Here is a 26,143-nt window from a genome sequence, read left to right on the forward strand (position 1 = left end):
TTCTTTTCAGTGCAATGGGATGGTAAGTACAGACTTTTTTTTTTCATTTGGGGTTATCAGACTATGACTACAAGAACATGGTAGAAAATGTTCCGTTTGATCCCTCTTGCCACTGTCACTGGCCATCTCCATCGGGACAACATAATGTACCCATTTGTAGGCCCCTATAGGACCTTGTCCTCAGTGTGAATCAACAATGGTAGGGACAGTCCCATTCTCCAAAGGGAGGTTGGGCAACATTCTCTACCACTCAAGGATGATGGGTTCTGAAATGAGCGCAGCCTGGAATGTTCCCAGCTGTGACCACAGAATGGGAGCTCAGACCTGCAGGGATGCAGAGGTTACACAGGCTCCTGTGCTGACTATGGGCCCCAGATCACATCAGTGGGGTTTACAGTGAACAATATTTATATACTTTTCCCATATTTGGGAGCTACTCTCCAGCTTTCTAGTCCTTTTTCCAACTATGACACCATCTCCCCAGATAATACCTTGGGTCCACCTGCATGTTAGTTGTCAGGCTCAGGCAAAAACTGTCGAAGTGATGGGCCCCTTGGAATATACCTGAAATAGACCTAGTAGCTCTTTCCAAAATGGAGACCCGAAATATCATCTGCAATATTCTTACCTTTAGGTTCCTGACTATTTAACAATTTGCTCTGCTTTATATCTTAATGCTTTTTTAGTCACCAGGTTCCAGATGCTACCATGATGCCAACCTGAATTCCCCAGATACACAACCTCATCTATGTGTCCTGGAACCCCATCTCTCCAGAGCCCCACCCCACTATGGAAAGGAGTTTGGATCCTCCTGCCAACACCCATGTCCACGTCCTGCACCCCATAATGATCCTGGGTCCATGCTCCCAAAGGGATAAAGAATAGGAAAGCTTTCAAGGGACGGGATGGGATACAGAGCTCTGGTGATGGGAACTGTGTGGAATTGTACCCCTCTTACCCTATGATCTTGTCAATATTTCCACTTTATAAATAAATTTTAAAAAATTAGGAACTAAGAAGAAAAAAGAAAATGGGGTCTAGGTGATGCCACACCTGGTTAAGCACAAGGTTGCAGGTCCAAGCCCCTGGTCCCCACCTGCAGGGGGAAATTTTCACAAGTAGTGGAGTGGGGCTTCAGGTGTCTCTGTCTCTCTCCTTCTCTGTCTCCCCCTCCCTTCTCAATTCCTCTGTCTCTATCCAATAATAAATAAGTAAAAACATTTAAAAAGAAAATGTTCCGTTTGGTTTTGTGCACAGCTCTATTTTAATCACAAAGTGGTACATCTTACAGAAGGGTGACCTGTGTAGCATCAAAATGATGGGGGGGAGGGGGAGAAATACAAGACTGAAGCTCAGATGTCAATAGTCGTATCTCCCCCCTTTCCTCTCGTGAAGAAAAACAGAAAGAGAAGCTCCACGAATGTGTAGGGTGAAGACTTTAAGGAGCTTCCTTTCATTTGGGTAATGGTGTAGCAGTTGCTGTGCAAGGAAAAGGCAAGACAGAAAAATCTGCCTACAGATAATCAAACGTTGGCTGCAGTAAGAAAATAAAAATCCGTGGTCCGGGAGGTAGCGCAGTGATAAAGCTTTGGACTCTCAAGCATGAGGTCCTGGGTTCGATCCCTGGCAGCACATGTGCCAGAGTGATCTTTCTCTCTGTGATTCTCTCAGTGGCTCTTTCTCTCTCCTCCTATCTTTCTCATTAATAAATAAACAAAATATTTTTTAAAAAAAAAGAAGAAAAAGAAAAGAAAAGAAATAGAAATAGAAAAATCCGGACTTGGGAGGCAGCAAACAGTTCTGCAAAAGACTTTTATGCCTGAGGCTCTAAAGTCCCAGGTTCGATCCCCAGCATTAATGTAAGTCAGAGCTGAGCTGTGCTCTGCCCCCACTCCACCCTGTGAGTGTGTGTGTATCTTTTTCTCTGCATCTCTCTTTCATTAAAAGAATAAGTCAATAAAAACTTTTTAGAAAAATAAAATCATTTTTAAAGAACATCCTATTCAAAATGGTTTTTTTTTTGGGGGGGAGAGTTGGGGGGTGGGATTGACAGGGCAGGAATGACTCTTATTTTCCTTCATTCTGAGACACCCTGCTAAAATCCACCCATTTTATTGCTGCTGTCACCTTTTGTGAAGCTCAGAAACTGCAGTGGAGGGAGGCCAGTTTTCTATTTTTCTATTAAGTGGTACCCCTGTGGCTTTAAGTCAGAAAAGCTCAGGAGAAAGCACTGTTTGGTTGCCAGGAAATTTGGCATCAACTCCTCCAGGATGCCTGTGAGTACAATGTCTTGGATTAAAAGACTCGGTGCTGTAGAAGTATAAGAATCATGATTCACTTTTCCGTATTAAATTAGGAAACAGAGAGGAGAGTAATCAGTCCTTCCAATTTGGAGGAAATTTCTAAAGCTGAAATCAGGCATCCCACATAAAACTTAGACTCAAGAAATAGAACATGTCAAAAAAAAAAAAATGCCTATTATCGCTGGATCATTTGAAATTCTCAACAAAAAAATTCCAAAACAATTGGAATTTTCTAGAAGAGGGTCACACATGAATTTAAATGGAAATTAATGTCTTGGAGAGCCTCCCACTTCATTAGGATTGACTCAGGGGGACAGAATGCTAACCACACTTTGTTCCTTTACCCTCTTTTTAAAATCAACAGCTTGTTAAGGTATCAACAAGTAGAATAGGGTTGGCTTTTCTTGGTCCCTCTCTCTCTCTGCTCTCTATTCCAAAGAGCCAAAGTTGATTCAACGAGGGAGAAATTTCCCCTTCCTCTTAGAGTTCTTGTGCCAAACTTTTCTGGCAGTGAGCCTTCTTACTCTACTGATTCCTTGTGCATTCACGCTGTACAGCACTTTGTGCTCCTACCAAACATAATCTGGGGCTGGAGGCAGGTCTAAGATTAAGCTGGTTCATGCTTGCTTTAATAAAAAAAAAACAAAAACAAACAAAAAAAAAAAACAGACGTGGCTGCATTTCAAATCCTGTAGGCTTGTTTTACATAACAGAACCAGTTGTTGAAATGGATTTGGTACTAGTATTTATCTTCTCTATCACTCAGTAAGCTTAATTGACGGCTCGGAGATCCATTTCTCTCTATTCCAAATTTCCCACCCTTCTCAATCACCTGGAGAGTAATTTACCCGGTGCCATTAATCTTGACCTATGTATACTACAAAGTGGGATCTCGCACCTTGAGCTCTCAGATTCCAGACCTACCCCCTCCACTCAGTCCCCAACTCCATATAAAATTTCCACCAAGTCTGTATCTCACCTGTCTCCCCAAATAAGTCAGTGGAGTAGCATCAGAATTGCAAAGTATTAGACTCAACAATATTTCCCTGTCATAGCATTTCAGAAGGACAAACGGAATTGAAGATTTAAAAATAAAGATGAAAAAAGTTGGAGAATAAGGAGCTCTAACTCCTCTTTGAAAGAAGCTCAGGCCTCTACAGGACTTTGCCCTCAATGTAGAATAACGGTGGTAGAAACTGCCCCACTCTCCGAAGGGAGGCTGGTCCTGAAATGAGAGCGGCCTAGAATGTTCCTAGCTATGACCATGGACTGCGAGCTCAGAGTGACAAGGATGCAGAGGTCACACAGGCTCCTGTGCTAAATATGGATAAATATGGGCCCTGGGTCAGATCTATGGGGTTCACAGTTAATGGTATTTACATACTTTTATAGACATATTTGGGAGCTTCTCTCTGCCCTGATCCAGCTTTCTAGTCCTAGCCTAAACTCTGACCCTATCTTCCCAGATAATACTTCAAGCCCACCTGCATATGTTATCTGTCCAGTGCAGGCAAAAATTAGTAAAGTCACAGGCTCATCAGAATACAGCTAAAATAGGCTTTCTAGCTTCTTCTAACATGAAGACCCCAAATCTCACCTGCTATATTCTTACCTTTATGTACCTAATTATTTAGTGATTTGTTTTGATTTTTATCTCACTGCTTTTCAGCCACCAAGTTGCAGATGTTATCATGATGCCAACCTGACTTCCCTGGACAGAAGACCTCACCAATGTGTCCTGGAACCTCACCCCTCCAGAGTCTTGCCCCACTAGGGAAAGATAGAAACAGGCTTGGGAGATGGATCAACCGGTCAACACCCATGTCCAGCGGAGAAGCAATTACAGAAGACAGACCTTCCACCTTCAGCACCTCAAAAAGAAGTTTGGTCCCAACTCCCAGAGGGGTAAAGAATAAGGAAGCTTCCGATGGAGGGGATGGGATATGGAACTCTGGTGGTCAGAATTTTATGGAATTGTACCCTTCTTATCCCACAATCTTGTTGATCATTATTAAATCACTAATAAAGCAAAAAGAGACATATATATATATATATGTATATTTATATATATATATATATATATATATATAGTCCAAGGAGTTTGAATAGCTAAAAACAAGCAAACAAACAAAAATTATTTTAGTCTGATGAGTTTCACTATTGTTGCAGACTGATCCTTAGTTACCTGTGGGGAGGATTCAGGCCCTGGAACAGGATGGCAGAGGACCTAGTGGGGGTTGTATTGTTGTGTGGAAAACTGAGAAATGTTATGCCTGTACAGACTACTGTTTTATTGCTGACTGTAAAACATTAATACCCCCAATAAAGAAATTTAAAAAAAGAATTCTTAACTTGTTGTTATTTCATCTCAAATAGGGAACACTTAAAAAAAGATTTATTTAGTAACTTAGGAGAGAGAGGGAGAAAAGAAGGAGAGAGAGATAGAGAGAGAAAGAGAGAACACCTGGGGCCTGGTGGTGGTCCCCTGGCTGAGCGCACATGTTACAGTGTGTAAGGACCTGGGTTCAAACTCCAGGTCCCCACCTGCAGGGGAAATCTCTGTGACTGGTGAAACAGGGCTATAGGTGTCTCTCCGTCTCTCTCCCTCTCTGTCTCCCCCTTCCCTATCAATTTCTGGCTGTCTCTATCCAAAAAATAAATAAATATAAATAGAGAGAGAGAGAGAACACTAGAATATCACTCTATCAATGCCCAGGATTAAACTCATGATGTCATACTTCAAAGTCCAGTGCTTTATCCACAGTGCTTTATCTACTATGCGAGGTCACACTTTTAAAGTTACTTCATTTAGCAGAGCCAAGGTCATGCTATTTCACTGCGCTATTCCATTCAGATAGAGAAACAGAAAAAGGGAAAGATGCACTTCCTCTTGTGTTCCTGAAGCTTGACCCTGGGCCATTAATATGGAAGAAAAACACCTGGATGGTGCTGATGGCATATGGGAGTGGGGGAATCTCAACATGTCTTAGAGACTCAGTTGAATGAGAAGTTGAGAATGAGAGCTAGTTGGTGGCACACCTGGTTAAGTGCTCACATTACAGTGCGCAAAGACCCAGGTTCAAGCCCCTGGTCTGCACCTCTAGGGGAGAGCTTCATGAGTGATGAAGCAGGGCTGCAGGTATCTCTCTCTCCCTCCCTCCCCTCTCAATTTCTCTCTGTCTCTATCCAATAACAAATAAATCAATTTAAAAAAAAAAGTTGAGAGTGTGACAGACAAAACAGATTTCCACCAATGTTTTAGGCATGAGAAGATATAAGCTAAGAAATATTTGATTTTGTCTACAGCCATACCACCCTGAACACGCCTGATCTCGTCTGATCTTGGAAGCTAAGCAGGGTAGGGCCTGGCAAGTACTTGGATGTGAGAAAGATTTGATTTTTCATTGATGGTTTTCTCAGCTGAGGGCATGAAAATGTATGTAGAATAGGCCACCAATAAGAAACAAACTATTGGTTGTGGGATTGTGGGCAAGAGTGATTTGGCATGCATGAGCTACACACTCTGTTTTCACAGCCCCCTCTATTAAAACAGAGCTGCAACCTTGAAGTTACCCCCCCCCCCCGCTTCGGCCAGGAAAAAATTTTAATGGTATTCAAAGAGATATTCTCAGAAATGATTTTCTATTTGGAATAAGATGTTTTCCAAGTGGAACATTAAGAGTCTTTGCAACATAAAACTTCCATTAGCAATAGTAAAAAGGAACTCATTTCTGAAATCTGATTAAAATAGGGACGATACATACAATATAAGCCACATAAAGATATGGGAATGCCTGTGCTGTCTGAAATGCTGTAGCCTGTATTTTCAATAACTTCAGTATGATTCCTCCTCCCTATAAACATGGACTTGAAATGTGCATTAAAGAATTACATTGAGGTCTTCAATAACAGATATAATTTTGTTAAAGTGGCAAAAGGGACTTAAGTGAACAGAAGCCAAATAAGAGAAAACTTGACTTCTTTAAAGTTGAAAGTCTGGTGCCGGGTGGTGGCACACCTGGGTGAGCACACATGTCACCATGCACAAGGATCCAAGTTCAAGGACTTGGTCCCCACCTGCGTGTGTTGGGGGGGGGGGAGGCAGGGGGGATGCTGCAAGTAGGGCTTGAAATAAATAAATCAGAAATAAGCCTGCAAATGTCTCTCTTTCTCCCTCTTTAACTCCCCCCCCTCTTTCAATTTCTCTCTGTCCTATCAAATATAAGAAGAGGAAAAATGGCTACCAGAGCTGTGGATTCATAGTGTAGGCACTGAGTCCCAACAATAACCCTAGTAGCAAAAAAAAAAAGAAAAAAAGAAAGAAAGAAAGAAAAGAAATAAAATAAGAATAATGAGGAGACAGAGAAATAATAAAGTCTGTTTAATGTCTCCTCTTAGGACAATCTGCACAGACCTCTCACCCTCCTACCCTCTTACCGATTAGGTCAAGAATGCAATACTCGACCCATTTCTCTCTTGACTGTGTTGGCAGTAATAAAATGTGAGGGATTAAGCAATGTCTGCCTGGAGACAAAAAGAAATAAAAGGAGAAGGAAGAGGACAATGAATCGGAGGAGGAAGAAGAAGAGGAGGAGGAAGAGGCTGGCTTATTTCTGGCTATAGGCTGATGGTCTTCAAACGCAGTTTCCTCATTGTACCCAGGTACCCATTCGGCCCCCGGCAAGCAGGAGCCCAGTGTGAGCTGGTTAGGTTTCGGCAAACCACAGGGAATTTTATTGAGTCCACCCACCAAGCAACCAAGAAGGAAGGTGTTTTTGTTTTATATGAGACTTTTGTTTTATAGGAGATTAAGAACTTCTAGGAATGGGTCAAAATACCTGGAAACTAGAAAAGTACTCTGTGGTTTCTAATTTCAGTACAATATAAAGCAACTCAGGGGTGAGGAAATCTCATGCCTGAGAGTCTGACGGAGGACAGAAGAAAGGAACATCTGAGCAGTCCGCCTATGTGCAAGCACACAAAGTCTCACACTCACCCATTTCTCTGCAACCCAGACAGTACTAGGAGCCATAGAAATGGTTCCATATCAACTTTTTGGTTAGTTTAAAAACTTGTGGTAATTCTGGATAGTACTTAACTTTGTTTTGTGAAGACTTTAATTGGCATTTGGCAATAATAAATTTATTAGTGCTAATAAAATAGTGAATAAATAATACTTCCACTGAGCTAAAGGTATTACATAGGATCCCACTGGTATGAGACTCTGATAATGTTTGGTGCTTACCTAGAGGGAAACGAGGATCTTGCTTTTCTTCTCACAGTTGGCAGTTGGGGTGTCAATGGGGCTGGTATGAATTTGCATATTCAAGAACTAGGTCCAGATGTTTAGACAGAGGTAAGCAAAGGCAAACACATGTTCCAGTAAGGTAAAGCAGTGGTCTTGGAGGTGGCGCAGTAGATAAAGTGGTGGGCTCTCAAGCATGAGGTCGTGAGTTTCATCTCTGGCCCCAAATATGCTAGAGTAATGCTCTATCCCTTTCTCTTTCCTATCACTAACAAACAAACAAATAAATGTAGTTTTAAAAAACTTTAAAATATAGCATGGCACACTACAATCTCTTATGGAAGAAGTGAGTAAGCTTTCTTACCAGAATTAGACAGTAAGAAAACTATATCAGGGGGTCGGCAGTAGAGCAGCGGGGTGAGCGCACATGGCTAAGCACAAGAATGGGCCTAAGGATCCCGGTTCGAATCCCCAACTCCCTACCTGCAGAGGAGTCGCTTCACGGGTGGTGAAGCAGGTCTGCAGGTGTCTACCTTTCTCTCTCCCCTCTGTCTTCCCCTCCTCTCTCAATTTCTCTCTGTCTTATCCAACCAAAACAATAGCAATGACAACAATAATAATGATAACATGGGCAACAAAATGGGAAAAATGGCCTCCAGGAGCAGTGGATTCGTACTGCAGGCACCGAGCCCCAGCAATAACCCTGGAGGCACAAAAAAAAAGAAAAAGAAAAGAAAAAAGAAAACTAAATCAGAAATGTTAACAGAATTCAAGGTATATAGGTGTATATATGTGTGTGTGTGTGTGTGTATTCATGACAGTGCTATTTATGATTTTATGTATGTATCTAATATTTTTCTCCCACTTTTTTTTTTTTTGCTGTGGCTCGGTGCCTGCACTATGAATCCACATTCCGAGAGGCCATTTTTTCCATTTTGTTGCCCTTGTTGTTGTTGGATAGGACAGGGAAAATTTGAGAGAGTAGGGGAAGACAGAGAACGGGAGAGAAAGTCGCCTGTGAAGCAACTCCCCTGAAGGTGGGGAGCTGGGGGCTCGAACCAGAATCCTTACGACGGTCCTTGTGCTTCACACAATGTGTGCTTAACCCACTGCGTGCTACTGCCTGACCCTCTTTTGCCCACTTCTGAGATAATTTTAATTCCTTTTAAATTTTAATTCATTGCCACCACGGTATCGCTGGGGTTCAGTAACTACACAACAAATCTTCTGTTCCCTGTGGTCATTTTTTTCCTTTCCTTTCCTTTAATTTTGTATTTTATTTTTATTTGATAGGTTGGAGAGAAATTGAGAGGGGAAGGGGAAGGAGTGGGGGAAAGAAAAAGAAACCTATGGCACCACTTCACCACTTGTGAAGGTGGGCAGGTTGAGAGTGGGAAGCTTGCCCCCAGCAACCCTCAGGACAGGTGGGTGTGCATGTACAGCTCAGACTCTGGCACCTGCACACAGCAATGTGTGCGCTCTAGCAGGTGTGCCCTCTTAATTCCTTTCTTTTAAAAAAAAAACATTTTATTGGGAAAATGATGATTATAAGACAGATGCTGACACCCAAGTACAGTGTCTGATCTCCCCGTAATAGGTGTTTGCACGCCCCTCCCATCAACAACCCAAGTCCTTCTTGACTTCACTATCTATCGTGTACTAGACACCCACACCACCAGAGCCCCTGGTCCAGAACCCTTGGCTTTGCTACATTACACCCCACCCAGTCCCAGCTTCACCCTGGGTTTCCCTGCTCTTGACTTGCTTCTTAAGCGCCACCTATATAAGTGAGATCATTGAGTATTTGTCCTTCCCTGTCTGACTTACCTCACTTAATGTGATTCCTTCAAGTTCCATCTGAGGTATAGAAAAGGAGTGTTATATGTGCTCTCAACTAGGTGCACCACCACCTGGCCCCTAATATCACAACTTTCCTGATCACTCATCTGTCACTGTGCTGGGAACACTGTGAGAACCAGGCTGAGTGTGGCGAGGCTTTTCCCATTGAAAAATGGGGAACTGAGGAAACAAATCTCCCTGTCAGACTCTCCCTCTCTGAGGTTGAGCTTGGGAGAGGTACTGACCTCAGTTCTCTGCCTCCCTGTCAGCTTACTCCCTGTCTCCAGAGACCCTGCATTTTTCTGCTCCCAGGGGCTCAGCATTCCTTAAGACATTAAGCCAGCTCGCCTGCCTCACCCTGCATTCCTTGATACAATGGCCCACTCTCCTATTATCTCCATATCAATGTTCTGCTTTGTCTAACAAATGACTAAAGGCCTCCTCCCTATTCTGCTCATTTGATATATTCTCTTTCTACCCTCAAGACCCTCTCTGCCTGCAGGGTATTATTAATCCTACCAATTAAACCCCTCACAACAGTTACTAAGAAAGTTCTTACCTTTCCCAGCCCCCTTTTACCTTTCTCTGACCCTTTCCTAACCATGTATGGGATTGCCAAGTCACCTCCGTTTTCGACTTTTGAATTCCATTTTCCGACCTTGAAGAGTGGGGACGCTCAGAAGAGATGTTTATGCCGGCCCTTGCGCATTGTGCCATGTGCACTTAACCCGCTGTGATACCGCCCAACTCGGGGGTGCTCGGATGAATAAAGATTTGAACTGCCTCACCACCACCAGCTCGGTTCCTGGGTCATCTCTCTCATGTCGCTAGCCTGGCATCACTGGACATCTGGGTTGCTTCCAGATCTGCACTGTTATACTGAACAAAATTCTAACAAACCAGATATAGCAATATATTAAAAAAAAAAAAAAAAGATAGCACCCCAGATACCTCTCTGTGAGGATGGAAGGCGTTTACCTATAAGCTTCCCCACCCCTCCTTGACCACCATCTTGTTAGACTCGGAGGCTGCAACTGTTCCCCCTCCACCTGGTCTGGATAAACCTGATTTTGCTCAATGGAATGTGGATAAACCCGAAGAGCCCCTTCCTTATTCTTAAGTCCTATGCCACGGGTAAGGGGAAGTCAAGAGCCGGAGTCGTTAGAAGGAAGCTAGAGTCTAAAAATATCTGATTGGTTCTTGCTGTCAAACGTTTGCCCCTATTCGGCTTGTTGCCCTGGCACCCTGCCCCAGCACCTTTTTACCCCATATAAACCCTGCCTTTTTCTTTATTAAACACACTATTCTCTGCCATAGTGTCCAGAGCCATCACTCTGCATGCTCACCGCAACCTCGGCCTGTTCTTCTCCTCCTCTTCGACACCTCTCTGGTGGCCAGCGTAGTGGTGGGCATGGCATGGACAAGGCAGACCTTCCAGAGCTTTCCCTGCATGTCTGAATTATTTTTTTTTAATATTTATTTATTTATTCACTTTTGCTGCCCTTGTTGTTTTATTGTTGTTGTTATTGATGTCATCGTTATTGGATAGGATAGAGAGAAATGGAGAGAGGAGGGGAAGACAGAAAGGAGGAGAGAAAGATAGACACCTGCAGACCTGCTTCATCACCCATGAAGTGACTCCCCTGCAGGTGGGGAGCTGGGGCTCAAACTGGGACCCTTACACTGGTCCTTGCACTTTGCGCCACACGTGCTTAACACACTGCATTACTGCCTGACTCCCCTGAATTTTTTTTCTAATTTCTTATTATCTTTATTGTTTATTGGATAGAGACAGCCAGAAGTTGAAAGGAAGGGGAAGACAGAGAGGCAGAGAGACAGAGAGACACCTGCAGCACTGCTTCACTACTCATGAAGTCTCCCTACTGCATGTGGGGACTGGGGGCTTGAACACATGTCCTTGCACATTGTAATATGTGCACTCAACTAGTGTTTTTTTTTTCTTTAGTGAAAGAGAGATACAGAAAGAAAAAGAGAGGTGGGGGCAGGGGAAAAAGAGAGATCAAAACTCTGATTTATGATGGTGCTGGGAATTGAATGCCAGAGCCTCGGTCTTGAAAGTCTTTTACATAACCATTATGCTGTCTGCCCAGCCCGCCATCCCACTGTTTCATGATATACTTTGCAGATTCTAGCTTCCCATATTCTACAACTTTTTCTTTAAATTATTTTCCTTCAGTGCCTGTTTTAAACACAAACCTGAGTTTCATGTGTTAGAATTATATTCTTCTCATTAGAAAGGGGGAGAACTTCTGCTATATAGGGCAGTCACAGGGAATATGGCTATCCAGCAAGAAAAGCAGTTGTCCCACTTCCTGTGGTTCCACTGAACCCTTGATGACACTATGGCTGGGAATAACAGTTTCATGATTTGCAACCTATCTACAGTCTGTTTTGCCCCTAGCCTCCTGGACTCGCTGTCTGTACCAAGACGGAGAGGGGGCGAGAGAGCTAGAAGGAGAAGGAGAGAAACCACAGCACCACACCAGTGTGTGAAGCCTCTGCATCGCATGGTGTGTCATGTGATGGGTGAGGAGCTCGGACCCCGGTGCTTCCACGGTATAGTGTGTGCTCTGCTGGGTGAACTACCCTCCAATCCCCAGCCTACCGCCTTTATTTAAGGAACAGCCAAGGTGGAAGAGATGGTATAATGGTTATGCAAAGAGACTCTCATGGCTGAGGCTCCAAGTTCTCAGGTTCAATTCCCTGCACCGCCATAAGCCAGAGTTGAGCAGTGCTCTGGTAAAACAAAATTAAAAAAAAAAAAAAAAAGGAACTGCCTATTAGGACATGTTTTCACTCTTGTACATAAGGATATATTCTGCAGGGAAACAGGAGATAAGGAGTACCTTCCTTGAGAAGAATTAATAAACTGATTTCTAAGTACCATACATCTGGAATATCCAGAAGTAGGTAGCAAAGAATGAGAGAAAAGTTAAGAATATCAGAAAAATAAGAAGACCAGAATACACAAACATAAAAGAAACTGGATGCAAAGGGAGGGGGAAGGGGAGGGGAAAGAATCCAAGTTGAAGCACAAAAAAAAAAAAAAAAGTGCTGCAGAATTTTTTAAAATTATAAAGTACTTTAAAGACAAAGTACTTAAGGGCAGATGAAGAACCTCCTATAGTAATCACCAGAATCTGAATAATAAACTTAAATAGTCCCCTTGGTACACTGTAAAGTATGCAATTTTAATTATGTGATTTTTCTAGCTAATTTCTGCTTTAAAAACAGTAAAGTACTTCTGCTTACAAGGTGGCAGAGACGTGAACTTTTCTGAACCTCTCATATGCACGTTGTCATCAAAATTTAAATGAGCCGAAATATGCCTTTGAGTTAAATCACAACTAGCCTTAGGCAGGGCTGTTTCCTGAGAGCCCACTATGTGCCAAACACAGGCAGCACACACTGAACAGCAGTTCGCATTTGCAAAGCATTTTCTCCTTCTCAGGTTCTCACAAATGACATTTTAAAAACAAACTCTGCTTGTGTTTCAGCATCAACTGCATGAGCTGAATACATCTATTATAAATGTTCCAACTCGAGAGAATCTTTGCTTTGAAGAGACAAAGTATTTCCAGTGGCACTTGCATATATATATATATATGTGTGTGTGTGTGTGTATGTATATATGCAATATATTTCAAATATATATTTATATATTTTATAAATAGTTACGTATGGAAGTCAGTCAACAGTGGTAAATACAAGCAGACTGCCTAACAAAATAAAAAAGCAACAATTGGGGACGGAGGTAGGGAACAGACAGAAATTGCACATTTGTCAGAAGGCGCTCACAAATAATTAATTACTTTATCACAGTAAAGACATTCTCCTAATACCACAGTCTCTTATTTAAGAGGATACTCATTACTTCCTAGCCATCTGTCATCATTCCCCCCCCCAAAAAAAAAACAAGCTAATTAGGGTTTCATCCAATCACACATTATGAATCATGCAAATGTTGGTGGCAAAAAAAAAAAAAACAATTGAAAAGAACTTAACGCTTTCTATTTCTAAAATCATGGGCTTCAGAACTAGCCTTTCATTTTCTGATAATTACCCTTCTTGCTTTTCCTGATTAACTATTAGATATCAAAGTTGGAAAATTCAAAATTTTTTTAAACTTACAGGTAGTAGAGTTTTCCTGCAGCTGGAAGTTCCCTTTTCCGGTAATCAATTCCAGAATCGAGCTGGACTGTATTACAGTAGTTCTACAATTCAAACACACAAATTGTCTTTTTAAACAAGTGCTGACAATCTTTCTGCTTCCCTTCTGAAAAATATTTAGCATTTTCTTTAATAAAATAAAATGATGAATTTAGGGGGGGAAATTGAATGTCAGAATCATAAAAGTTGCGATATGAAACATGTATCAAGTCAAAAACATGATTTGATGGAGAAGCAATTACAGAAGCCAGACCTTCCACCTTCTGCACCCCATAAAGAATTTTGGGCCACAGGGAAGAATAGGGTAGTTTCCAGTGGAGGGGATGGGACATGGAACTCTGGTGGTGGGAACTATGTGGAAGCATACCCTTGTTATCTTACAATCTTGTTAATCATTATTAAATCATATTAACATTTTTAAAGAAAGGAAGAAAGGGAAAAAGAATGAAAGAAAGAAATACAACAAATAATAAGCTGACCCCCAAAAAGCAAGACTTGGACTGGGAAGACAGTATAATGGTTATGCAAAAGGACTTTCATGCCTGAGCCTCCGAAGTCCCAGGTTCAATCCCCCAGTACCATCATAAGCCAAAGCTGAGCAAAGCTTTGGCCTCTGTCTGTATGTATCTTTCTTTCTGTAACATTCCCCCTCTCATTAAAAAAGAATAAAAATAAGTAATAATTAACAAGATGCAGCATGTCTTCCTGACACATCGCTAGAACAGTACATTTTAACTTAACCCAAACAGCAGATTTTTTTAAAATCTCAATTTCCATCACTCTGAAGTGAGACCCTGGTAGCGATGAGAAAGAATCCGTAAGTTTCATGTGTCACAGTGGCAGAGACACAGTAGAGCAGAAATAAGCCAGAGCGCCAGGAACCACAATTTTTATTTTATCTATTTATTGGATAGAGACAGAGAGAAACTGAGACGGAAGAGGAAGATAGAGAGGAGAGACAGACACCTGCAGCCCTGCTTGTGAAGCTTTCCCCCTTCAGGTGGGAACCTGGGAGTTGAACCCAGGTCCTTACACATGGTAACATGCATTCAACCTAGTACGCTACCACCTAGCCCCCTAATATACACGATTCTTAACTTCCCTTTCTTAGCATGGAAGCAAATGAGTTTTTGTTATCCTTATCTACCTACTTTCCTAGCTAGGGAAAAGGAATATACATGTTTCAAATATATATACTTCCTGTAAAATCTATTTCATGTAAAAATAAATACATATCATGCATTTGTTGATGGAGGGGATACTTCTTTTCATTCCAGAAAAACAGTCATAAGCAAGGGTTTTCAGAACGATTCAAGAAACATTTACAGGTTGACCTTTTTGCGTTTATTGCAAATGAAAATTGCTTTATGAAAATTCATGAGGAAACATCTTAACAACTCTGCTACTTTTATTAATGAAAAAAAAAAAACTGTATCTGGGTGCCAAGGTAATTGTGGTAAACTGTATTGTCCCCAAACGCCTGCAAGATTGTATCCCAATATGTTCTGGCATTCACATTACAGCAGTCAAGATGTAGGATCTATGCTCCCCCTCTGCCTTGACTCTTAGGGTTCATCCTAGTCACACCTGGCCCATAAATGATGCTTGCAGTACAATCTCATATGACATTGGGTGGAGCACTTGCTCTGAAATCCTCAGCAGTCTGGTCGGTAAACATCAAACTTCTAGAAGGGAGGACGACCATGGCACGAGTGAGGCCTGAAGACAGAGGCGTCTGACCAGCTTCTGTAGATGTAACCACTAACCCTACTCTGGGAGTCTGAATAGGTAGCAAGTCTCTCTCCAGTCCCTAACCCACAGAAACCAGGCAAGACAAATAAAGAAGCACTGTAAGCTTCTGCATGTCGTCACCGTTTGTTATGAAGCCGTAGATGCCCAGAACAGTGATATCTGGGCACCCTTGAGATGTAGCAACACTCTTCCTCCTTGAAACTGCGTCCTGGGTTGCACACCCAGCCAGGCCCAGCCTGGGCACTGGCCCACAAGGCAGTGAGAATGCATGCCCCACCCTCCTCCCATGCAGCAGCAGTTAAAGAGCTCAGGGTGTAGGGTGGGGAAGAGAGCATAATGGTTATGCAAAGAAAGAGAATAGCATGACCAGTCATGCCCTCAGGATAGAAAGATCTCAGAGGATGGAGGGCTTTTTCTGAATGTGGGACTTTAAGTGTTAACCCCATGACGCTGCTGGACAAGCTACGACAGTCTACTGATTGAAGACAGAAAGTGACTGGCGAGACAGTGCCGGGTTAGCTGCCGAGAGAGAGAGAGAGAGAGAGAGAGAGAGAGAGAGACTCTGGAACACATGGCTGAGTGGGAACGCAATGCAATGCAATTTCCTTTATTGATCAGATACAAAGCCTTTTATACATCTCTTTAACTGGAAGTGGCAAGTGAGAAAATGAAATGGCTAGGAGAGGGGGTGGAGCAAAAAACGAGCTGTGAGCATAGAAAGCTTCCATAGCAGCTGTTGTGAAGGTTCTAACCAATGGGATTAAAACAATACCCTGCAGGCAGGGTGGGTCTCAGGCAAAACAGTGATTATGTAAATAGACCACAGCATCAACCAATGCAGGGGACCTGGCAGTAATGACCAACAAGACAGCTCACCCCCAACGATCCAGAGGAAGCTTCAGTGTGGTGGTGTATCCCCTCTCTGTGTGTGTCCCTCTCTTATTATATGGAAAAAAAAAAAAAGTCTGCCTAGAACAGTGAAGCCCTGCCGATGACAAGAAAGGAAAACAAAGAGAAAATCAACATAAATCTGGACTGGAAGGCTAGAGAAGATAACCACTTTGATTTTTACATTAATGAATTTGGTATGAAATAAAGCAATGGGGAGGAGGTGGGCGGTGGCGCACCTGGTTGAGCGCACACATTACCATGCACAAGGACCCAGGTTCAAGTCCCTGCTCCCCAACTACAAGGGGTGGGATGCTACACAAGCTGTGAAGCATGTCTGCGGGTGTCTTTCTGTTTCTATGCCTTTCTGATCCCCCTCCCCTCAATTTCTTTCCTACCAAATAAAATAGAAAGACAAATAGCAAAAAAAAAAAAAAAAAAAGGAGGGGGGATGGCCATCTGGAGTGCCAACACCAAGCCCCAGCAATATCCCTAACAGCAATAAAAATAATAATAGTAACAAATTAAGCAGTGGGGCTGGCAGGGGGCTCAGTGGGATTGAGCACAGGTCCTGACTAGCATGTGTACAACATGAAGTCTGACCCTCAGTGCTGCAGGCACTGGAGCCAAGCTCTGGTCACTCCTTCAGACTCTCCCACAAAATAAATAGATGTTTGTCGAGAAATTGTGAGGAGCCTCACAAATCACCCTGCATTTTTCTGCCTCCAGGAGCCTGGCATTCCTTAAAACATTAAGCCAGCTCCCCCAGCTCCACCCTGCATTTCTGATACTATGGCCTATCTACATAATCATTGTTTTGCCTGAAAGATCCCCACCCATTCCATTCCTTTGATGTATCTTCTTTCTACCCTCAAGACCCTCCCTGCCTCCTGGGTATTTTTAATCCCACCAGTTAAAACAGTTGCTGAGGAAGTTCCTACCTTTCCAGCCCCATTTGCCTTTCTCCGACCCTTTCCTAGCCATTTCCGTTTCCGACTTGCCACTTCCGAGTCTGCCCTTTAAAAGCTTTGGCTCTCTGATCAATAAAGGAACTGTATTGCCTTGCTACAGCCACGAGTCTGTTCTTGAGTCATCTCCTTCGTGTCACCAAGTGAGTAGCAGCCCAGGCTGGCTCCGGTTGAGTTCTCTCCAATCCAGAGAGTACTCGCCTGGGAAGAGGCACCCCCACGCTAGCCCGGCAGATGTTGACAATAATCTCCAAAGAGAGGCTGATCCTCTGGTGAAACTTACTGAGCTGAGCTTTTGAACTCCACGTCTGATGACCAGCCCCTCACCAAGATCCTGCTTGCCCTGAAAAACCAGTTGGCCTCCTCTTTCAAGCACCTGTAGTTTCTCTTCATAAGAGACTTGGAGTTGCTCCCCAGGCTTCCCGCTCACCCATTCAGGCCCTGAAAGGCAGCTTACTGGGAAGGAATACAGCACTGCCCCCAAATGCAAGCACTCCACTCCACTCCCCCTTTGCTCCCAGTGATGTGTTGGAAAAGGAAAAGGGAGTCGAGCTCAAGTCTAACCCCCACTGCACTGGTGGACGTTCATCCAAGAACTACCTGTGCCACAGACAGCACACACATGGCAACAACAGACAAGTCACCCAAGAACTACCTGTGCCACAGACAGCACACACAATGTCAGCAACAGACAAGTCACCCAAGTTTGTTGCTTCAAGTTGTCCATTTCTTTTAAATTATAGTTTTTCTTGTATGACTCAATAGTCTTAATTTGGTCTACAATTTTCTATGTTATTTCATTGTGCTATTACTAAAATAAAGTTCATGGAAGTTCGACAAGCTCCAGTTCCTGTTTCTGGATAGCTAACTTCTCTCTGCTATGAGTGATTAAGCCCCACCAAGTGATTGCATTTGTACATTCACTAATCACCACCAGGGGAAAACGTAATCAGCAGCAAAAGAACTATAACCAGGGCCCTGAGGTGGTTGCTCTTAATTGTCTGCAAAATACTAACACATGGTTTATATTTTTTAAAGAAAAATAAACCTCAAAAAGTATTGCTTTATTCACTTGTCTGGATTCTTCAAAACACTTGTCAGGAGGATGGAGGACTGTGGAAACTAAGCTATTTCTGGGGTGAGAGTGAACCTAGTCAAAAGGGTATGATCTCTAAGGAATTTCCTAATTTCTAGATATAGTTACAAGACCTGTGACCTCTTATCACTATCCAATTCAAATGCATAAAACTAATCAGCCACTAAAGGGAATTTATTTTTAAATAGTTTGTATATTTATGTATACAAAGGACAAATACAATTATACAATATAAAAATGCAATTAGGAGACTGAGGGAGGGGAAAAAATGAGGGGGGGGGGGAGGTTAGCATGCCCTTGGGAACATACTTAGGAGTCACAAGCCTTTGATTTTGGAAAGAAAAACACACAGCTAAAAGAGCCATATTGGGAAGCTTTACATTTTTCTCAAGATCCACTGTGTATATTTTTAGAAATACTGAGGAAGACTATTAGAAAAACACCATCTCACAGAACAATTTAAAACAACACCTGCTTTGGTTAGTTCCTTCCCAACTGAAACAAAAGAACAAACCCTGTGGAGAAAAGCCTTTAAAACTATCACACAGTATCTCATAAGATTAAAATAAAAAATATTTCATACTACCTATTTGAAATACTCTTAATTATAAAGAGTAATATTATGTAGACTAGAAAATCCCGAAGAGCCAAAAGACAAGCACATAAATCATGGTGTTACAGCTGAGTTGAATATCAGATAGGAGTTTAAATTGGTAAAATTATTGGCGTTTTTCCTTTCGGTGTTGGAGCCTCATGCATGTGCAACTCTGCTGCATTGGGGGATGATCTTTTTCATTCTTTTGGCATCTCAGATTGAGAAAGATAAACAGATGAAGGAGAGCACTGTTCCATGACCCACGGGGCTTCCTTCACTTCCATGCATGGTGTTCCCATATGGGTCCAGGGTTTGAACCTGGAGTTTGAACGTGAGCTCTATGGGGAGAAGCCTCCTGTTGGAGATTTTCTTGACAATACTCAACTGATCAGGTTTTGTTTCCCCCCACTACTGGGAAGCACATCTTGGATCCCATACAAATAAAGGATGTACTCTCAGAACATTTGGCTTTCTCCTCTCTCCCTCCTCTTTTTTCTCCTCCTCCTCCTCCTCATTCTTCTTCTTCCCCTTCTCCTCCTCCTCCTCTTCCTTGTCACCACAGGTATTACTGGGGCATGGTGCCTGCATGACTTGCCCACTCTAGATTAAGAGTGAGAGACAGAGAGAGGAAGAGAGAGAGAAACTATCCTCTAGAAAAAGAGCTACAGAGAACTACAGTCCTGGTTCCTTGGTTTTATGTCTTCTTAGTAAGTAAACAGAGAAATGGCTGAGAGTTTCTATGATTCCAGAGAATAAATCATTTTGAAAATAGAGACTTAGCCTTATACTTAGTTCTTTCAGAAGTTTTAATTTTTACTAAAAATGCAATTCATATTCATAAAAATTCAAATATTAAAAGCATAAGTAGAACTAAAAAAATCAACCACAATCTCAGGGAAAAAAGTGTGCTTGTAGTTTTTATTCCTCAAGTGTTTCATAAATGTAAATTCATGTAGATAGGGCAGAGAAGTTTGGATTACATGATACACATAGCTCTAAAGCTAATTCTTTTATACACCTCAAAAATTCTATTAGATAAATAACTATACATTTAAATTCAGAAAAGATATGCTGCAAAATGTGCTGTTTTCTTTGCTAAGACTATAATTCTGCAAGTAAGCAACCAGAGTACAAGAAAGATACTGAATAGAAAACAGGGTAAATTGTGTTTTGTTTTGTTTTGTTTTGTTTTGTTTTTGAAGCAGCATGAGTATCAAGCAGTCTGAGAATTTCTTTTCCTTTCCAAAACTCAGGAGAAAAAAGATAGTTAACAACTACAAAGTGCCTGCTATATGTCCCACTGTGTACTAGGCACATAACTTCACCACTTTCAAGGTGTTCCCCGCCCCCCCCCCTCAGGTGAGGAGCCTGGGGCTCAAACACTAATTTTTAAAAAATATTTATTGATTCCCTTTTTTGTTGCCCTTGTTGTTTTATTGTTGTAGTTATTATTATTGTTGTTATTGATGCCATCGTTGTTGGATAGGACAGAGAGAAATGGTGAGAGGAGGGGAAGACAGAGGGGGATTGATAGATAGACACCTGCAGACCTGCTTCACCACTTGTGAAGTGACTCCCCTGCAGGTGGGGAGCTGAGGGCTCAAACTGGGATCCTTAAGGCAGTCCTTGCGCTTTGTGCCACACCACATGCGCTTAACCCACTGTGCTACCACCCGACTCCCTCAAACATTAATTTTTGCGCAGGTCCTTGCGCTTAGTGCTATGTGTGCTTAACCAACCGGTGAGTCACCACTCGATACCCCTAGCCCTTCCCCACCCCAAATCCAACCCCATATACTTAATTCTAAAGTGAGCTACAGCCAGTAGTCATCGGATGATGCTTTCTGCTGACATTTTCTGATATTCAGAAAAGAAAACAAAGAAAATACCCAATTCTTAATAGCCATGGAGTTTACAGGCAGCTGCCTCAGTTGCCCACGTTTCCCTCACTCCTGAATCCATGCTCATACTACCACATCCAGTTTTATTAAACAACAGCCACGAGATAATTTTCTTTAGCCTTATATAAGACACATGATTGATTCCCCTCCCCAGCTCCTCCCTCCCTGTCCTAAATTAATCATCCCTGTAGAGTATAAATCTACTCTTCTTAGGTTGATGCTCTATGATTCTCTTATGATTTTACTTGCATGATTAGTTTAAAATTGCATATGAGATAAATTCCCCTTGTGGTAAATTCTACATTATTGTGTCATGCATTCTAGTAAATTTCAATTAGGGTACATACATTCTAGGAAAGCTTACTTAAAATGTCTAGTTTGGTGTTGTTATTTTTAAGTTATCTTTATTTACTTATTGGATAGAGACAGCCAGAAATTGAGAAGGAAGGGGTGATTGGGAGGAGAGAGACAGAGAGACACCTGCAGCCCTGCTTCACCACTCATGAAGCTTTCCCCCTGCAGGTGGGGACAGGGGCTCGAACCCGGGTCCTTGAGCGCTGTAACATGTGTGCTTAGCCAGGTGCGCCACCGCCTGGCCCCTAGTTTGGTGTTTTATTACCTTTACTTGGTCATCTAAACTAATATTGCCAGAAGTGGAAGATAAACTAAGAGAGCAGGGACTTTCTGCTTAACCCATGACACAACACTATATAACCACAGACACTAAGGTGAAAATGAAGTGATGACATTCCTGCGACACAGGGTGAAAACCTCACCAGACTATAATCTACTGCAGCCGATCAGGGGACTCAGAAATGGGAATTGGGCTGTTAATGGAGTGTTGGGGGTCTATGGTGGAGGATGATGAGGGTTTGCTGGAGGGTGAGGCATACTGACAGCTATCTTGAGCAAATGTGGCTCTGTATCCTTGTGACAATAGCCTATGAATGCACCTTTCCTCCATAAAGAGATGTCAAAGTCAAAAACAAACAAAAACACAATGATATCTGTTCATTCACAGTTGCAAATAGGGAAGTACAAACGCCGCTGATGACTCCTCTCTTCTACACAATACACATGAAGACTCCACTCATTTTGGGAGCTCTCATAGTCTGGACTAAACCTCGTGAGATGACTGGCAGCATAAATAAATGGGTCTGTCTTTATCATCAACAGCACCAAATAGCAGTCACTGGTGTAAGGGCTTATCATGTGTCAAGAGTCACTCTAAATTCTTTAGACATGAGTATATTCCTCTCATCTAATATTCTCAATCACTCAGTAAATGATTACCCCTTTACAGAAAGTTACGGAGTTCTGGTGGTAGGAACTGTACCCTTCTTATCCTATGGTCTTGTCAATAGTTCCATTTTGTAAATAAATAAAAGTAATAATAATAAAAAAGAATGTTGGTTTTCCTCCAGAAAACAAATTGTTCGACAAAATAACTCCAACAAATTTCATCAAAGAACAGCTGGGGTTTCTGGTAAAGAAAGGGGCATCTGTCTGAAGGCTGGTGACTGTGCAGGGACAGCGGGAGCAAGACTGAAGAGAGAGAGAGAGAGAGGACTCAAGCAACAGTGGTGCCATATTGAAGGGAGCCATATTTGCAACTGCTTCCAATCCATATGCCAGATTTAAAGGGCCCCTGTGGCTTCAAAGGGGTTCTGAACTGCAGTTTAGAGCTGTCGAAGCCACAGGCTCTGAGAAAACTCCAAGGGATTGTTCAGAGGAACTGAGAAATGGAACACAGTACCCTTGCGGCATGAAAGAAGCCTGTCAAACTCTAACATGACCCGGCTCCCATAGAGACCCTAGTGATCAGGGTCAGACTGCCCTGTAGGTGAGAAAACTGATGTTGATCTCACAGCAGAGTTCCTACTTCCAGGAATAAGTCTGTAGGCAAAGGAAGTCTGGGATATTCTGCCCCCTCCTCCAGACTCGGTCTCTGGTTAAGGGACATCAAGTGCCATAGCACTGTGTCACTTCAAAGGTCCTTCCACTCACATACAAAGCAGAACCCAGCACCACCAGTGGACAACAGGAACCAAAACATCTGGGAAAAACCAAGAAAATACTGGTTCTGCAAAACCAAGAGGAAGTACTGAAACTCAATGAAGTAAATCCAGGAGAGCTATCAGAGGATGATTTTTTTTTCTTTTGCCTCCAGGGTTATTTCTGGGGCTCGGTGCCTGCACTACTAATCCACTGCTCCTGGCAGTTATTTTTCTCCTTTTGTTGCCCTTGTGGCATGTTGGTATGCTTCTAATTCTGCTTATAAGACCAGCGTAAAATAAAGCCAGCATGGCACTGCATTGCATTGCTTTGCTTCCCAGCTCAACCATGAGTCCCTGGTCATCTCTCTCCCACCCGCGAAGCTGGCCGGGCATCTGGTGCCTACACTGTTTAAACAACCTTGAAACCATACTAGAAAGGACTTTCAAAATTTTAAAGGTACTTAAACCAATTATAATGGAGTTATCAATTATAGTAAACTTCTAATCTGCTACAAGTTTTGCTTCAAAAGTAAGAGAATTACAGCTGTCAAGTCTTCACATGAAAAAAGCATCTGCTCAAATAGAATCCCTGGAAATCCATTTGGACCCCTGTTCTCGAATGTCACCCACAAGATGGCACGACTACAGCATCCCCCCCAAAACCATGATGTGACCCAGTACAACCTGAAGAAACTGATTCACAGACTCCAAAACTCACTCTCTACAGAATAGCGGAATTACAATGGTTGACCTTCCCCATCAAGACAGACGTGCAGCGTTTCATCCCCTGGCATTAATTCTCCTGATCGTCGACATTGAACTGACACTTCTATCAGACTTACTGGTACACCTCTTGGACACTTTACACAACTTTACAGCAGCTTCCCTTTACACTGCTGGGTTTCTCAAAGACTGACCGCAGCAGTCCATGGACTTTGCAGCCAGCTGCCTTGGGACTCTATAGGCCATGCTCCCTTGCCTGCAGGCCCTGCTCCCAGAGTCAGGAAATCCCCTCTCCTTACTAGGTCCTGCCCACAGAGGCAGGAAATGCCCTTTGAGGCATGAAACGCCCCAAGAGGCAAGAGATGCCCACAGAGTCAAGAAACGCCCTTTCACCTGCTAGACCTTGCCCTTTGAGGCAGGAAACGCCCCCCTTGGCATCACACTGATTCCTGCTGCTCTCTTACTTGTTCCTCCATGTCTTGTGCCAGTTCTTTTGAAAATGCCTGTATGATATAGGTTTCTGTTCACCCCACACTCCTGATACTATGACCATTAGTTAAAAAGAAAGGGGAAAATGTTGGAATGCTTCTAATTCTGCTTATAAGACCAGCATAAAATAAAGCCAGCATGGCACTACATTGCATTGCACTGCTTCCCAGCTCAGCCATGAGTCCCTGGTCATCTCTCTCCTGCCTGCGAAGCAAGCCAGGCATCTGGTGCCTGAACACGGACTGGCAATTGTGCTTGTTGTAGTTATTATTGTTGTCATAGCTGTTGTTGTTGGATAGTACAGAGAGAAATGGAGTGAGATGGGGAAGACAGAGAGGGGGAGAGAAAGATAGACACCTGCAGACCTGCTTCACCGCTTGCGAAGCGACCCCCCTGCAGGTGGGGAGCCGGGGGCTCGAACAGGGATCCTTATGCCAGAGAATGATTTTAAGGAATACATTGTCAGGAAATTTGAAGAAATACAAAGCTCTCAATTTAATATGGAGGAATGGATTCAGAAATAAATCCATGACTTCAGAGATAAACTTGACAAGAAAATGGGAAACTGGAAAACAGTTACAGGATACGAAGGACACTCTGAATGGATTCCAGTCTCAAATAACAAGTCAAGGAAGTAGACTTACCTATGCAGAAGAGAAAACATAAGAAATTGAAGATGGGGGGTGGGGAGGCAGTAGCACAGTGGGTTAAGCACACAAAGCACATGAACTGGAACCCAGTTCGAGCCTCTGGCTCCCCACCTGCAGGGGAGTCGCTTCACAGGTGGTGAAGCAGGTGCAGGTGTCTATCTTTCTCTCCCCCTCTCTGTCTTCCCATCCTCTCTCGATTTCTCTCAGTCCTATCCAACAACAATGACAGCAATAACAACAACAATAAACACCAAGGGCAAAAAAAGGGGGAAAATGGCCTCTAGGAGCAGTGGATTCATAGTGCAGGCACCAAGCCCCAGTAATAACCCTGGAGACCAAAATAAATATTTTTTAAAAAAGAACTAGAAGACAAACTGATCACACTCTTTGACTTCAAAGTAGAAGAAGAAGAGGAAGAGGAAGAAGAAGAAGAAGAAGAAGAAGAAGAAGAAGAAGAAGAGGAAAAGGAAAAAGAAGAAGAAGAAGAAGAAGAAGAAGAAGAAGAAGAAGAAGAAGAAGAAGCAGTAACGCTTCAAGAGATTGAAAACTCCATCAGAAAAACAAGTATCAGAAGGAGAGGAGAGAAAGAAGGGTAGAGAGACCATATTCGAAGAAATAATAGCAGAAAATTTCCCTAAACCTGGGATGGGATAAGGATATAGATGTTCAAGAAGCAGAGAGAACCCCCAAATTTCTAAACTCAGATAGACCTACACCAAGACACATCACTGTGACACTACCTAAAGTCAAGGACAAAGAAAAAAAATTACAAGCAGCCATCCTAACTTCCCTGGGCAGAAGACCTCACCAAGGTGTCCAGGAACCTCACCTCCCCAGAGCCCTGCCCCACTAGGGAAAGACAAAAACAGGCTGGGGGGTATAAATCCACCTGCCGATGTCCATGTCCAAAAAAGAATCAATTACAGAAGCCAGACATTCCACCTTCTGCTCTCCATGAAGAATTTTGGTCCCTCCTCCCCGAGGGATAAAGAACAGGGGGGCTTCCACTGAAGGGGAGAGGACACGGCGCTCTGGTGGTGGTGACAGAGAAGTCAAACAGAAGACAAACAAGATGAGAAAAGTAGGGCAGGAGGGAATCAGAATGAGCATAGGCGAAACCATAAGTTAGCTAGCCAGGGGCTTTGCGTGAAATCTAGCAGCTTCGCTCCTTCACAGGGGAACTGGGCTGAGTATTTGGGGAGAGAGAGAAAATGAAAAAAGGAGAGCTGATTGTACATCGCCACATCTGATTCTGTAGCCCGAGCTTGCTTCCGCTCTGCTGAAAGGTATATAAGTGAAAATGAACTTGGAATCTGGGCGGAGAGATTACAGAGTGATCTGAGCTCTCGGTTTCTGCAAATAAACTCCTTTTTCCTTCATTCATCCCAGCTCCAGTTTCCTAGATATTCCTGCGAAATTCCACCAGAATTGCTTATCAGTGGGAACTGTGTGAAACTGTATCCCTGTTACCTTACAGTCTTGTTCATTATTAAATCACTAATAGAT

At 42.8% G+C, this 26,143-nt stretch overlaps 1 protein-coding gene across 1 annotated transcript in view; it reads right to left on the reverse strand.

The window, feature by feature from the left end:
• Nucleotides 1-26,143, reverse strand: part of AFG1L (AFG1 like ATPase) — a 196,686-nt gene that overhangs the window by 64,408 nt on the left and 106,135 nt on the right. Inside the window, exon 8 of the mRNA XM_007535470.3 lies at nt 13,540-13,622. Within this exon, the coding sequence (XP_007535532.1) occupies nt 13,540-13,622 (83 nt within the window). The remainder of the gene's footprint in view (nt 1-13,539; nt 13,623-26,143) is intronic.

The sequence above is a fragment of the Erinaceus europaeus genome, chromosome 4 (assembly GCF_950295315.1).
Source record: "Erinaceus europaeus chromosome 4, mEriEur2.1, whole genome shotgun sequence".
NCBI classification, from domain to species: domain Eukaryota; kingdom Metazoa; phylum Chordata; class Mammalia; order Eulipotyphla; family Erinaceidae; genus Erinaceus; species Erinaceus europaeus.